The 14482-nt window shown below is 42.0% G+C and overlaps 1 protein-coding gene across 2 annotated transcripts in view; it reads right to left on the bottom strand.

Annotated features, from left to right (window-relative positions):
* The window catches only part of itga9 (integrin, alpha 9), a 148147-nt gene that overhangs the window by 11862 nt on the left and 121803 nt on the right, over positions 1-14482 (bottom strand). Inside the window, exons 22-26 of one of the 2 annotated variants that reach the window (XM_036538801.1) lie at positions 12182-12290; positions 10535-10642; positions 7182-7307; positions 3875-3994; positions 3377-3472 (exon numbers count right to left, since the gene is read on the bottom strand). In XM_036538801.1, coding sequence (XP_036394694.1) covers positions 3377-3472; positions 3875-3994; positions 7182-7307; positions 10535-10642; positions 12182-12290 — 559 coding nt within the window. Of the gene's footprint in view, positions 1-3376; positions 3473-3874; positions 3995-7181; positions 7308-8718; positions 8985-10534; positions 10643-12181; positions 12291-14482 lie in introns of those variants that run through there. The other variant, XM_036538803.1, reaches the window with a different exon arrangement.

The following is a 14482-nucleotide window of genomic DNA, read 5'->3' as shown; positions in this document are numbered from 1 at the left end:
CACTTAGCTATCCTCAGCTATCCTGTAACTGCATTACCACTGTTTCAGCTATCATGAATAGCATTGCCTCTGTGGTTATCGAAGCTGAAGTGTGGTAACATTAGAAGAGTAAGAACTCAGAACATGTTCAACAGAACTTTGAACATGACATTTAATTTACTAGTCCTACTCTCAGCTGGTGTGGCGTCTCCGCTTTCTTCATAGAGCAGTAGCAGTGAGCTCTCACAGAGATATCATTTGTGGCCCTATTTTTACCTGACACTTTAAGAAAACATTACAAACACATTATGAGAAACATATCTAGTAACGGATCATGAATATAAAACCCCCAAGCCACACTAGCTCAGGGTAGCTGGCGTTAGCAAATTACCTTCAAGATTGCAGAGATAAGACGACACATAAAACTTGAAACCTTTCTCAATGCTCTGCAGCGTTGTACTGGACGCCCGGACAATTCTCCGCACATCACTGATTGTGAGTTTAGGCAACTCCAGCAAACAACGAGTGAACTTTGTCGACTCTGCCATGATCTGTTTTCTTCCGCGTTCAGTCTCGTGACCGGAAATTTCAGAGCTCCCTCACATCAACGCGGAGGTGATGCGTGCATAGAGCCCATTCCCCGAATTTTTGGAACGCCCAATTTGTCATCAATGTTCGGTCCCATTGCACAACCCCCACTGTCAATCCGGGAGAGCGTGGACAAGCATGTGCCCTCATCTGAGACACGTGATGTCAGCTGCTGCTTCTTTTCGCACTGCAGTCCACAAGCTAAGCTAACACAGTTGAGTCGGAGGAAGATGCAGCTTCATATGCAGCTTTGGCACGTGGACCACAGGCGCCCATCGACCAGCAGGGGTCGCCCCTGCCAACGTATCCACCCCTATCCCCTGTGAGCTCCTGGTCACTGTCGGCTAGTGACACGGTCGGGATTGAACCCGAGCCGTAGCGTTCAGTCTACACTCAGAATGAGTGCTTTTACCAACTGAGCCACTCGGGAGCCCCCCAGTTGTAGTTTTAAGGTTATTGCTACTGTAATACAAGAAATTTAGATGTTAAAGTGGCCTACTTTTTATTATCATTTAACATAAACAATTTTGCCAATAAACTGTGGGTCGCCAAGTGTAACAGACCTTCTCACTTTTTTTGTAGACAGAATGCCTTCTGTGCTATAAAACGCACAAATTCATTACGAAACCATGTAACACCGTAACGCGTTTCGTCCACGAAAAACACAAACGCCTTAGCATTGTGTCCATTAAATATTGAAGAGAACGCATACTTTCGTGCATACTTTCATATAATTTCATTTTGTCTACCTGTTTTGCTATATTACTGAAAGTATGATGTGCACGAAAGGGATTTAGCACAATACATTCCGTGACTCCGCAGTTACAGAAGGCATTCCATCCACGAAAGCAAAGGCTGCTTGAACTTTCGTAGACATCAGTGTTTTGCTTAAGTACAAAATTAATTATGTTCATAGACTAAATTACTGAAGGTATAATGTGCACGAAAGGGCTTTGGTCCAATACATTCCGTGAGTCAGCACTTTACGGAATGAATTATGTGTCATGAAATCGCACAGGAATAATTCTGTACACTACAGCAAATGCTGGTTGAACTTTTGTAGACAGAACTGTTTGTTACATTCATTTGGTCATTTACGAAATGCCAAAACAACAGGCCAAAATGATGATGTCTCGTCACAGACATGCGATGCTTCGTTCGAAAAAGGTTGGCTAAAATTCGAATGGCAAAAAAAATGGCATTCGATACAGCCCTAATTATTACTCATAATAAAATATACAGATATCAAAGTAATGTATATAAAGGGTGGCACTCTGACATTGTGGTCAAAAGAATGCAGTGAAATCACAGGTCACTACTCTCTTCAGCCAGAGCACTAGCAGGAGGTGTTAAAGTGCATTCTTAAGGCTCATACTTTGGTTTCTGGATATTTATCAAATCTAAGCACCTCTCTTTAAAAATCCAATATGACAGGATGATTACTGAGTTATTACTAAGCAGGTTCTCATTCCATGGCCAACCTAATATACATTGTAATTTTAACTAACTTTCCATTGTTTACTGGTAGTAAGGGGCCATTCCTAGAATATCTCATCTCTAAGAAAATCAAAAAAAATATTGTTAACTTCACCTATTCTTTCCTCTCTTTACTATAATCTGGACTAAGCGTGAAGTTTCTGGAGTTGTGCACACAGCCTTTACAGTGATATAAGCATGCCACTGTCTCTCAGCCCAGTGTTTCCACTCTTTCTTTTGAGGGCTGGATCTTCAGGGCAGAGGGGGCTGGGTGTGTTGCTGAATCAGACAGGAAAGGGCTGTAGCAGATACATTATTAAAAGGATAGCTTGCTGTAGGGGGACCCATTAACATGCCACATCTGGAGCCAAGGGGGGGGTAGGACACAGGGCAGGGGTGTGTGGGCGGGAGACAGCAAATTCAATCAGCCAGATCCCCTACGGGGGTGATCAGCACTTAACAGAATCAGTTCTGGTGTGCCTGTGGATTGAGGCCTCCCCGCGGGACCATGCCAATCCTTCAGGACATTTGTATTAGTGTATTAGCGAGGCCAGCTGCGGTCACACCTGCTCCCACGGAGAGTGCATGCTCCCCCTGAGCTGTGACAGCCCCATTTCGGGATTCTAGCTGCCACATAAGCCTTCATGTGCTGTCACTGACATGGGCATGTCTCTCTCTACCAGTGATTTCTTCGGTCAATATGTGAGTCCAAGCATTTTGAAAAGGCCCAGGGTTTGTTTCATTTTCATTTCACAGACCTTGCCATGATCTTTTTCCCTTGGCTTCACCTTGGTCAGTTTGTGCGCATGAACGTGACTGTTTATTCAGGTAAACTGAATGAGAGGAGGCTCAGAGAGGAGGATAAGCCAGGACAGAGGGCTTATACTCCTAGTTTTCCACTGATTTGTTCCTTGTTTCAAGCTTTCTATTCCTTTTACTTGTGTCTGTTTTAACCTGGCGTATTTAATTATAATAAATTACTAATTTTTATGTGATATCTCCATTCTTGGAGATGCAAATAGAGTGAGGACAGAGCACTTAAACAGTCACATCTCAGCCTTAGCTATGACCTTTTTTCAACATGAGACAAGAAATTCATGCCGATGAACAGCATGCCCCTCCCTCCTATATTACCAACTGATGTCACAGATATGAATGTATATACCAGACTGTATGCTAAGCCACATTTAACATGAGACTCGAGGCTGTTTACTGATAAAGCTGGCTGAAGGTCAGAGGTCACATTCTTTGAATTTCCTGCCAAAGCTGGAGCTATACCTCAAAATCAGTCTTTGGTAGTTAGAGTACCAATAAAATGGGAGGGGTAACTCACTGATGTGTCTTCTGATAGGCCACTGGGCACCTCCACCGTCCTGCTGTCCACTCGGACACTCCCACGTGTTACAAACTGGATTACTGAAGAGCTATCCTGTAAGAGTGAGAGGAAATACCCATTACAAGGGAATGTGAGGGGAAACAGGGATAGGGAAAATAAGGGAAACAGCTCCAGAAAGCATTGCATATGCTGGCAATATTTCATAACAAAACACAAGCAGCCTCCAGACCAAGTATATCATCAGTTAATCAGTTAATACGAATGAAGATTATTTAATTTATTGCAATAAATGCCAAATATCAATAAATACCATTCACAGCTAATAGAGCAGGAGTCTAAATGTTAGTGTTGAGTGTTAGGGTCAGGGTCAGGGTTAGGGTTAGGGTTAGGTGCCTTTCTCGTTAGCAGGATGAGAGAGACGTGTTGTGGAGTCTGTATCATTTATACAGATAGTGCAGATCTTTGGGCCTTCAGTCTGACTCTGTGCTCTCTTACCCTCTTCAGTATCTCCGTATTTAGTAGAATTTTCACATCTATGCTGATTGATTCCTCCTTTGCTTGTGAGCCCAACATGCATGTGATGGTCAGACAGGCTCTTCCTGGTCTGTCACAGTCCTGTGGGGCCATCACACAAGACAGGTGTGGTCATAACTCTGAGATTCACAACTGCTTCATATCAGAAAACAGGCAGCTTGGGAACTCAGGTGTCAATTCAACTGCCTCAGCATCTACACAGACTTGATTAAAATAGCTAAAAACTGACAGGGGGAAACAGAAGGTCAGGAAAGCATTTTCTTGAGCTCAGCCAGCAGTGTGATAAAGATAAGATAAGATAAAAACTTTATTGATCCTGAAGGAAATTATTGTGCCGGAAATTGCTCACTTACAATATCAAAAACAAAACAATGCAGCAATGAAGATACACAATAAAAATAAAAACAGAATAGAATAAGACAAAGTAGGCAAGCAATGCAATAAACAGAGGGTAAAACAATTTATAATACATAAATAAGTAAGACTATATTTAAGTAGCAAGGTACTGCACGACCATTAACTGTATTTGAGTATTGCACAAATGTTTGCTAATATTGGCTCGCATATTGCACAGTATTACATTTCTGATGAAGTATTTATATTGCACCAGGTAGATGTTGGGGGAAAAATCCTCTATATAGAGCGAACAGAAACACAGTAAACCGGGGAACTAGTTTTTCTCAGGCAATTTACTGCTGATTTGGAACAGCCTGGCCATCAATAACATAAGAAGTCTTCTCTTCAGGTCAGCTACAGCAACAGAGTAAGGAGAAGATGGATAACAGAACATATTATCAGCAGACACATTGACAAGGAGCAGCTGTGCAAGCCCAGAGCCAAGACAAACCCTGTTTATCTCCAATTCAGAAAGAGTTAGTGGGACAGAGGACAACTGTGTCACAATGTGTTCTTCTACATTTCTATTAATACTCTTAGCAAACATGCAATAAATTATATGAAGATTTCCCCAGTAACTATTAAATGGTAGTTTTGAACTGGAAGGTATGTGGATTGGTATGTCCAGTTTTCCAACTGTTTTATTTAGATAACAAGAATCTCTGGAGCCATGAGGACTCCCCTACTTCCAACATTATGTACTGACACTACCGTAATTTTATGGAAACTTAACTTACATTATTGTCATTTAGCAGACACTCTTATCCAGAATGCCTTGCACAGTGCATCTAATAAAGCAGTGTGAAGAGTTGCATAAACAGGACACCACTAAGCACACATGAACAAACATCAGTGCTAAACATAGCGCTGAGATTGCAAGTGTGTGCCTAGATTGACAAGTACAAAGTAACATGTACAACTCACAGACTATACTATTCTAAATATACAGTAATTCTAACACATACTACACACAAGTAAACCTCAACATACCCAATTACACACAACACTGAAATACACTTCCACATATATAATTGTACACAAGAGTAACATAATGATCAGGCTTGGGGTAAGGGGGTTAGGCTGTAGCCTGGAGAGGTGGGACTTATAATATTGAATTGATTGACAGAGGTTTGTTATTTTACATTTACATTTATTCGTTTAGCAGACGCTTTCATCCAAAGCGACGTACAATAGTGCAAATAGTGGGCCAACAACAGGCACAAGGGCAAGTACAGGTGTGTACATGTGTACAGGTCATACAATGCAGATAGTGCTGAAGCTAAGCGCAAGGTCAGTGTAGCGAGACAGAACTAATCTGATCTGAGGTTACATATATCAAATACAGTCACTGGGACAATAAAGTGCTGCTATACTACCTAGGAAAAACCTGCTACAAATACAATGTAACAGATAGTGCTACAAGTATGAGCCAAGAATCTTAGATTTACAAGGTCAAATGGCAAGGGTGTCAGTCCAGGTAGAGTCTGAAGAGGAATGTCTTCAGCTCACGTCTGAAATTTCAAACAACTGAGTCCTGACAACAAGTTTGGAGTTAGACAAAGCCATCTATCAGTATCCCTTACATGTTAATCTTCAGGTGTCACCGCCATTGTTCCATCCACTGTGTCTGCAACTCCGAACACTGTCTGCCTGTCATTCAGTTAACAGAAGCTGTCAATCAAGGTTCAAGGGGGTCGTGTCGGTGTGATTGCATTGAAAGTGACCAATCATAAAGAGGGCCAGTGCCTCCCTTGGTTTCTGCCCCCAAATTGTCAAAACTCAGGTTGATTCGCGCGAGCAGAACTCAACTTCAAGAGTAGAGTTAACCCACGTGAGCGCGTATGCTCTCCAGCGCTCGCCAAGCAGAAATTCTCTCGCGCGTGGTGCCTGCTTTGTACGCAAGAATGTTTTCTGCGCTCACGAGCATGTTTTCTGCGCTCGTGAGAATGTTTTATGCACTCACGAGTACATTTTCTGTGCTCACGACTTTTGACATAAATCTGATGCCATAGAGAACAGAGCAACAAACATTACGCTCATTAAAATCAGTGAAAACCTATTCATTCTCTAAACAGTGGAATTCACTTTACCATTACTCCTCATGTTAAATCAGTACAATTTTGAAAAAAAAAAACTAGTTCTATATCAGAATAATTAGTCTGGCCACATAAATCATCTCTAAAAAATATAAAATGTCTAACTACAACTCTAAATTCGGCAGTCGGTTACCTGTGTGAAAATTAAAAGGGTGTATCGTTAGTAATAAAGTGTTACAACTTGCCTGATAGCAGGAAATACCTGGCCCATAAAATAAAGTGTGACCAGGACTCTCAGAGTCTTGGCACTTGGCCCACTTGATCAGAAGGCCATTCAGTCCACCACAGGACAGAGAACAGGACAGGAAGTGGCAGGAAACAGGCCTTCCTGTTATCTGACTTTAGAGTGTTTGGACCTGGGCCTTCCCCTCCAAATCAGACGGAAATGCATGCAATGCTCCTGTCAGCTGCTTACAGAAAATGTTCCACATTGGTATAAAGTATGAGAATTTTAATTGATATGATCCTAGGTTATATTTTTCTTGATTTTAACTGTTTGTCAATGTAATCAAATTTATGACATACACATTGTACACTGCAGAGGTAAAGACTGTTTTCCAAGTGACTTCTTCTGAGAAAAGACACTGGTATGAATTGAACAGAATGTCTTAACTGTAATATCAACCATCGGAGAGGGACAGAGTCAATGTGCAGGTAGCCTTGGAAGTCCTGACAGAATGTTTGTTTTTGTCTATAGAACAACCAGACATACTCTACTAGGAATGAAAGGGCTCTGGAGGATCTTCTTGGTGGCTAAGACAACAGAGAGGGCTTACCAGGACCCGCCGGCCAGATTTGGTGAAGAAGGCAAAGATGGTGTGGAAGATGCTCTCTCTGTCCTGAGGTACCGTGCAGGGCATGGGGTTTTTGTGAAGAGTGCAGTTCCCTCTGTCCTCAGCTACCTGTGGGAGCCAAACACAGACGGTAACATCATAGGGATGTCTGGGCCAAACAGAATAAAATATTACAGGGATGTCTGGGCCAAACACAGATGCTAACATCACAGGGATGCCTGGGCCAAACACAGAATAAAATTTCACAGGGATGTCTGTGCCAAGCACAGGTCCTATTGTCACAGGGATGTCTGGGTCAAACACAGACGCCAACATCAAAGGGATGTCTGGGCCAAACACTACTATCACAGGGATGTCTGGGTCAAACACAAACACTAACATCACAGAGATGTCTTGGCCAAACACAGATGTTAATTTCACAGAGATGTCTATGTGCAGTTATTACACTAATATCATAGAGACATCTGCATTCCTATCTCCCTGTACCAGGGTTTAAAGTTCCTTTGTGGACACAGAGAGCTGTGGGTCTGAATCTCAAGTGCATCGAAAATGTCATAAATGGCCAAATGGCATCCGCCTCTCTGCTCAACACTGAGAATCACAAAGACAAACTGAAACATGGACAAGTAAAGCAACACAAATACTTTAATGTTCAAAACTCTAACTGCATGATGCGCATGAGGAAATCTGACCAAGCAGTCTGTTATTTAACATGCATGTTATTTAGCACGTTTGCACTGTTTCCCAATCAGCATACATTAATACAGAAGTCTGTAAATTTTCACCTTTAATGGTCTAAGATGGGGCGTGTACTGGCAAAAGGAAAGGCCTTATATTCCACTCAAACAAAAACAGCTTTGTACTCCTTCTGTTATAAGAGCCGTCATCCCGGATTCCATTCACACTCCTGTCATTTCTCAGTCATGTGATATCAGGCAAGCAGTGTAACTGACTTCAGTACAAACAAACATTATCTTAAAAACGAGTTTAAACCATCAATGAATAACCATTTCAAAAAGCCAGTAAGATCCCACCTCTGCCAAAAGTTGCACTGAAAGGAGTTGGACAAACAACATTTTTGAATCATTTTGTCCAAAATTATATATATTATATATTATCATGTATCATTTCCTGTATGACATATTTCTTAAATGAGAACTGCTTTAAAATATCCTGATTCACTGGCGCGTACAGGAAGTCTGCTGGCTCACAGAATAAAGAGATTAGTTACTGTGGCTCAGAGCAGACTATGCAGCAGAAGGGGAAGGTCTGAATCTGAGGCCTGAGTGGATTAGCTCTCTGCAGGAGGCCACTATTGTTAATGATTGCAGCGTTCCCCTGCTGCAGAGTGCCTGTGGGTTCGGCACCTCATCTGGGAAGGAATGGGTTACAGGAAGTGCTGTCTCAGCTGAAGCAGTGGCCCTCCCCCTCCTCCACCCGCCAGGTCTTCCCACAGAGCTGAGTGTGCAGCAGGCCAGACCCTCAGGGAGAACTTCCACACTTCTGCCCCCGCCCCTCCTCCTCCCAGCCCGCTCAGGAGTTCCTGGAGGTGGGAAAATCAGGAGTCTCACAGCTGTTTCCCCTGGTCTTCCCATTGTTTGTTTTCCTACCACCCAGTTTCTCTGGCTCTCTCCTGAAGGCTGCATTATTAGGTTTGTGTTACTTAGCTCAGCTGCTGGTGGTGCAAGACTCTGCCCTCGTGCTCGCTGTGGAGCTGAGGTCATGTTTGCTGCTGTGGAGCACCATTTCATTCCTTCCTCTGCCACCGAGACTCCCTGCAGGACCCTGAAAGGTCAGCCGAAACAGCACTCCCATGAATGCATCGGTACTCTCCAGTAGGATGGCACAAATGCAAGACTGACTCCCAGGCATGAGATTAAGCGTCTCATGGCCCCAAAAACCATGTAGAGCTGCTTTGCAGACACATGTGAGGGTAATACATTTGTATTCTAATCATACTCTGTCCAACACGGGAAAGGGTGTCCTTGACCATAAAGTCTTGGAGAGCCTCTGTCCAGTTAAGCAGTTCCATATGGGCCAGCAAGGGTGGGATATGGCCTACTCACTCTCCCATTCATCGCAAGCATAATAAACACACTCACAGACCACGGTGATCCACCTTTATGAGAAAGTGCCGTGCATGGGTTAAGCAAGCATCTATCTGTAGTCATCTGTAGCAACAGTCTGTAATGAAAATGATTTCTAGCTCATATAGATAAAGCCTGCTGAAGAGTTTCAGGTTTACCTGTCATGTACAGAATGGTCATGTACAGGAAGGTGTCTGAACTTTGTGATCAGGATTTATTTTTTGATCTAGCTGTTCAACAGGTTTAGCAATCCCTCATATAAAAGTACAAAGTCTGGCACATTTGTCACAACCATTGCACACACCATTCAGTGCAATCAACATTCCTTCCATTTAAAATACCTGTTTATATGGCTGAGATAAAATGTACCTATTTTTGATATTTTTGTGGAGAGTGACACTTAATTTGCATATTGCTTACGCTATCTGACAGAAGCAGAAGCAATATATAAATTAGTAATGCTTAATCTTCCTTAACAGTTTAACAGAATAACTTGAAATGTGCTTCAATATTATTAGAACTATGGTAATCTGATACATTCAAATATATTCATTTCCTCTCCAGGTGTAACTCCAAGCTAGCCACCACCCACATATCACTCAAATAGAGCAGACATACTTTTCTAACTACAGAATGAAGACATTCCACAAGTCCTAAATACAACTATCCATCTTGGATATTAAAATATTTTAAGATGTTCAGATCTTCCATAAAGCAAATTATTTGTTGTGTAGTCTGTGTTATGAGCAGAAATAGGAACAGAAGCTACTTGCAACTGAAAAAAAAATAAGAGTGTTTGAATATTAGCCTGCAGCAGGCATATGCAGGCGAGCTTAGTTGGGCCGAATGGCCTGTTCTCGTCATAGTATGTTCTTATGTTCTTATATGTAATGGATATTATTTCCTTGTTGGACATACAGTGAAGCAATGCTAAATGACATGACTGCTAGAGATATGCACTGTGTTAACAGAAATTCACAGGCATCAGAAAACAACTCAAAGATTTGTAGAAGCACAAAAAGAAGTACTAAATGGAGATAATGTTCAAAACTCATTAGGATGGAGCACCACAGCAGTGGGGAGGAATGGAATCCTGAAGTCCATAGACGGACACTTTTGTCTGTCAAAACCTTCTTGTTTCAATACTGTCCAATCAGAATGCCCAAGTCTGGACACTACAGCTGCAGCCCCAATCCCAGATCAGACCCTCCTGAGCACTGTGGCCCACATTCAGGGCATAACTCTTACCTCAGTGTCCGTGATGTGGAACATATCCGCCCCGTTGCCAGCTAGTCGATTAGGGATCCTGATTTCGACAGTGGAGCCAGGGAGTCTGCTGGGTCCATTATTTATCACCTGGGAAACAAACAGTCAGAAGTGCCAGGTGTGTGTGTGTTTCACAGCATATGGTGCATTTCCACCAAGCAGTACAGTACAGTTCGGTTTGTTACGTAACGGTTTGGTACGATAAACCCTGGTACGGCTTGTGTCTCCACTGCCAACCGTACCCTACTGAATAGGTGGGGCGTATGCTGGATGGCGACTGCTGCGTCAGCTAGGTAAGTAGCGTGACATCATAAAAGCGTGCGAAGAATGCAACACAGCAGAGACGGTTGACGAACTTTTGTGTTTGTCAACGTTAACGCTCGTTAGAGATTAATCTGGAAACTTTAACGCGTTAATGTTTTAACGCAAGTTAATCATATTATCAAGTTTGACCCCAACTTCCTTCTGTAATTCCAGCGCAGATATTTACCTGGCTGAATTACTGAAAGGCGTGGCAAACGCAGATGTGCTGAACAGCAAATTTTGTTTTAACCCTTTGGCGCGTAAGGTCACACCCTGCACCTTACCACTATATCACACTGCATTGAACTTGCTTTCGTAGCCTGTGAAACTGGCAGGCTGTGTGAAAATGCAACTGTCAATCATTTCTGATAAGCACGGCTGATAAAACCGCAGGATACTTCAGATCAGTATAAGATCAGCACAAAGCAGTGTCAGTACAAAGCTACTTATGTGGAACACATATTCACAATGTATACAGTTATACCTAGAACTATAGATGTACCTATAGATACACCTGAATATATCCTATCCCCAAAAATCCCATCCCCAAATCCAGATATAACCCCCTAGTCTAACCTCATGAATAAGTTTGCCAAGACCTCCTTTCACAGATAAAATCTACTTTTATTTCAAATTGTAACAAGACAAAATGCTGATATGATGGCACTGTAATTTCAGCTATCGGCTCAGAATACTTTCATCTTGCTTTATATGGCTGGAAGGGGCAAGGTGTTACAAATTTGGACATTCAAATGTCTCTGTCCAAAGCTCAACTGTATTCACTAACCATTTATTCATTTAATTTCAATGACATTTGCTTTGACATAATGAAAAATCAACAAGTTTCCAAATGAGTAGCAAATGAAAAATGGTGCTGAAACTTGTCATAACAATAAACAAGCCTGTTTAATAAACCTGTGTGTGGAAATTCAGTGGTGCAGAAAACCACACAGGAACAATACTAGCACAGACCTCACTGTATCAGACTCACCACTCAAGTTGCATAAAAATGTACCTTAGTGGCAGCAGCTGGAAATGCTTTCAGGTTGATGAAGTAACAAATATTCAGAGCCAAAGGAAACAATGAACTATGAACTATCAGGGAAATCAGATCAGAGGGGGGAGTGATGTCATAGTCAAGAGATTGGGGGGAGTGAAATCATAGAGAGGAGTCAAGTGATACCACAGAACTGCTGGGGGGCAGTGAGGTCACAGAGGGAGGGGTGATGTCATAACAGTGGAACAAATACAGAGACTAACATATGCAGTATTATGCAGTAACAGCATAATGACAGAAGGTCATAAAATAAGACAGGCTAGATGTACCTGGAAAGTGAAGTTGAGGGGCTGGAAGTTGCACTCCATGTCTTCTAATTGCACAAAGCGCGATGGATCAATGGAGTTCCCATACACGAAGGAGGTGGGCGAAATTACACTGTGGAAAGAACAGTGGCAGCATTGGTAAATTGCCAAATGTTTAGCAGAGGCTACCACACACTGGCACAGTCACTTATCATCCAAAAACGTGGATCACTCCCATCACTGCTCTCAAGATGAACTCCTGTCCATAATGCAGTTCACAATTTCCAACTTTATTTACGAAAAGGGGCAAATAAGATCTTGCATTTGTGTGAGCACTAAATTACTTGATGAGGACCAATCAAACTTGCCTAAAACATGCCACTCATACACCTTCTGTTGGTAAGCAAGTGTAAAATGCCATGGTGATATCCTGTATTCTTTTTCCAGGCCTTGATCACCATGCAGTTGCTCAGATATATACAGCCCAGCTGCAGTGCCTCTGCTAAGAAAATGCTCATGCTTTTCAAGAGCAGGGAATATCTTCCATCCCTTCCTCTCCTCACAGCCCACTTCAGCGATTGGTTTGATGTCATTTGGTTTCAGTCATTTGGTTGATCTCTTTAATTTTGACTTTTTTCCACTCACTCACTGCTGTGCCAATTCACTGATCTTTAAATTACCTGTAGGGCTCCTCCAATTCACTGTGTCAGCAGATCCACAAGGTATAAATGTCAGTGAGTCTACACAGCACATTGTCCACGATTGCTGATTTGGAATACTGTCAAAGTCAGATGCCGGTTATACAAAAGAACAAGATGGAATTTTGCTGAAGGAGAACAGTGTGATTATGAATAACAGACTTGAGAGTGTCAGAATTTAAAAGCGCATGATGACCTACCCTAAATTAAGAATAACTAAAAACAAAAATAACTCCATCCTGATGTAAATGTGTACTGAAATGATCTGAAGAAGTAGGCTATGGGTCCAAGGCACTCCAGTGCAATGGCAGCACATTGCCACTTAGTGCTGTGCTGTTTATATGCAGTAACTACAATGTTGCCAAATGGTTCCCTAAAAACTTGCTACTGTATTTTTCCATAAACCTAATATTGGTATTAGTAAATAAGTGTTTTTTATATAGATACTGTGAAAATAAAGAATGCACTTTCCAGAACATGCACAGTAGAAATTAGCATTTTTCTGGCCTTGAGAAATGTCTTTCAGCAGGCAGAGTTCTCTTGCTTACAATATTTTGGAACTCTGCTGTTAAAATTTCCCAACACAAATGGCTTTTTTGGGAAAGGTATCTGATGTAATTGACTTTGGCCTTTCAGTTACTTAGGTAAAGAAAAATATCAAAAATGGATTTTTTTGCCAAGAGATGACACATCTTCATAGTTGTCCTTCAGGTACAAGAAACCCTTGGCATAGACTCCAAAGTCATTGGAAAACCTCCTGGTATATGTACATTTCTAAGCATTGCAGAACAACGGTTTCTGCACCTCTATCAGGAGTGGGGTCACATTAAACTGACAGCTAAGAGACAGTTAAATGTTCACTACCGGAGAGGAAGGTGCTGAGACAGCCTTATCACAGCTGATTAGCCTTTAAAAACACACCAGCCTGAAAACAATCATGGCCATGTTTCATCTTGCTTTCAAAAAATGTAACACTTGCAGCTCTCTGAGAAAAGGCAGCTGGAAATCTCTCAGCCAGATGTACTGAACTCCATTAACATAGAGCAGGTAAAAGGCAGCACCTGGTCCTGGCTGTGGACCTCACTACAACACAAAAAGAACCTCAACAATATCTTACAAGCCCCGTTGCTTACAGACAATGGCAGATTTGATTTAAAAAGGTGTCGCCTCTGAAAAGTTTGTGAAACATTGATTCACAGTGTGGTTCTGGAGCCAGCGATGATTCCTTCACATCCCTCTCTCAAGCTCACTTCACTCCCATCTTAAGGCCCCACCCTATCATCCAGCTTTCAAACAAGATATAAAATAAGCAGCAGCTAAAACTTCTTTATCCCCAGCACAGGAAACCTCTGCATCTTGTCCTTCCTGGCTTTGTAGCAGCAAATGTGAAAAAGGACACTCTTTAACCCTGAAGTAATGTTCTCCAACAGCACGCTTCTTCCAAACACATGGCATGCATACATTTGAACGGTGATCAAACTGAGATCATATATAGGCTTCTGAAATATTGTAACTCAATGTTCCCTGACTGCTAAGATATTTTCTTTGAAATAAAGGATTGCATATTCTGATTGATGACTATCCTAACAGCCTGCATAATCTCCATCTGAGGCTTGCTCCATTTAAA

The sequence above is a fragment of the Megalops cyprinoides genome, chromosome 10 (genome assembly GCF_013368585.1).
Source record: "Megalops cyprinoides isolate fMegCyp1 chromosome 10, fMegCyp1.pri, whole genome shotgun sequence".
Lineage (NCBI taxonomy): Eukaryota > Metazoa > Chordata > Actinopteri > Elopiformes > Megalopidae > Megalops > Megalops cyprinoides.
This window is presented reverse-complemented; position numbering and strand designations above follow the sequence as displayed.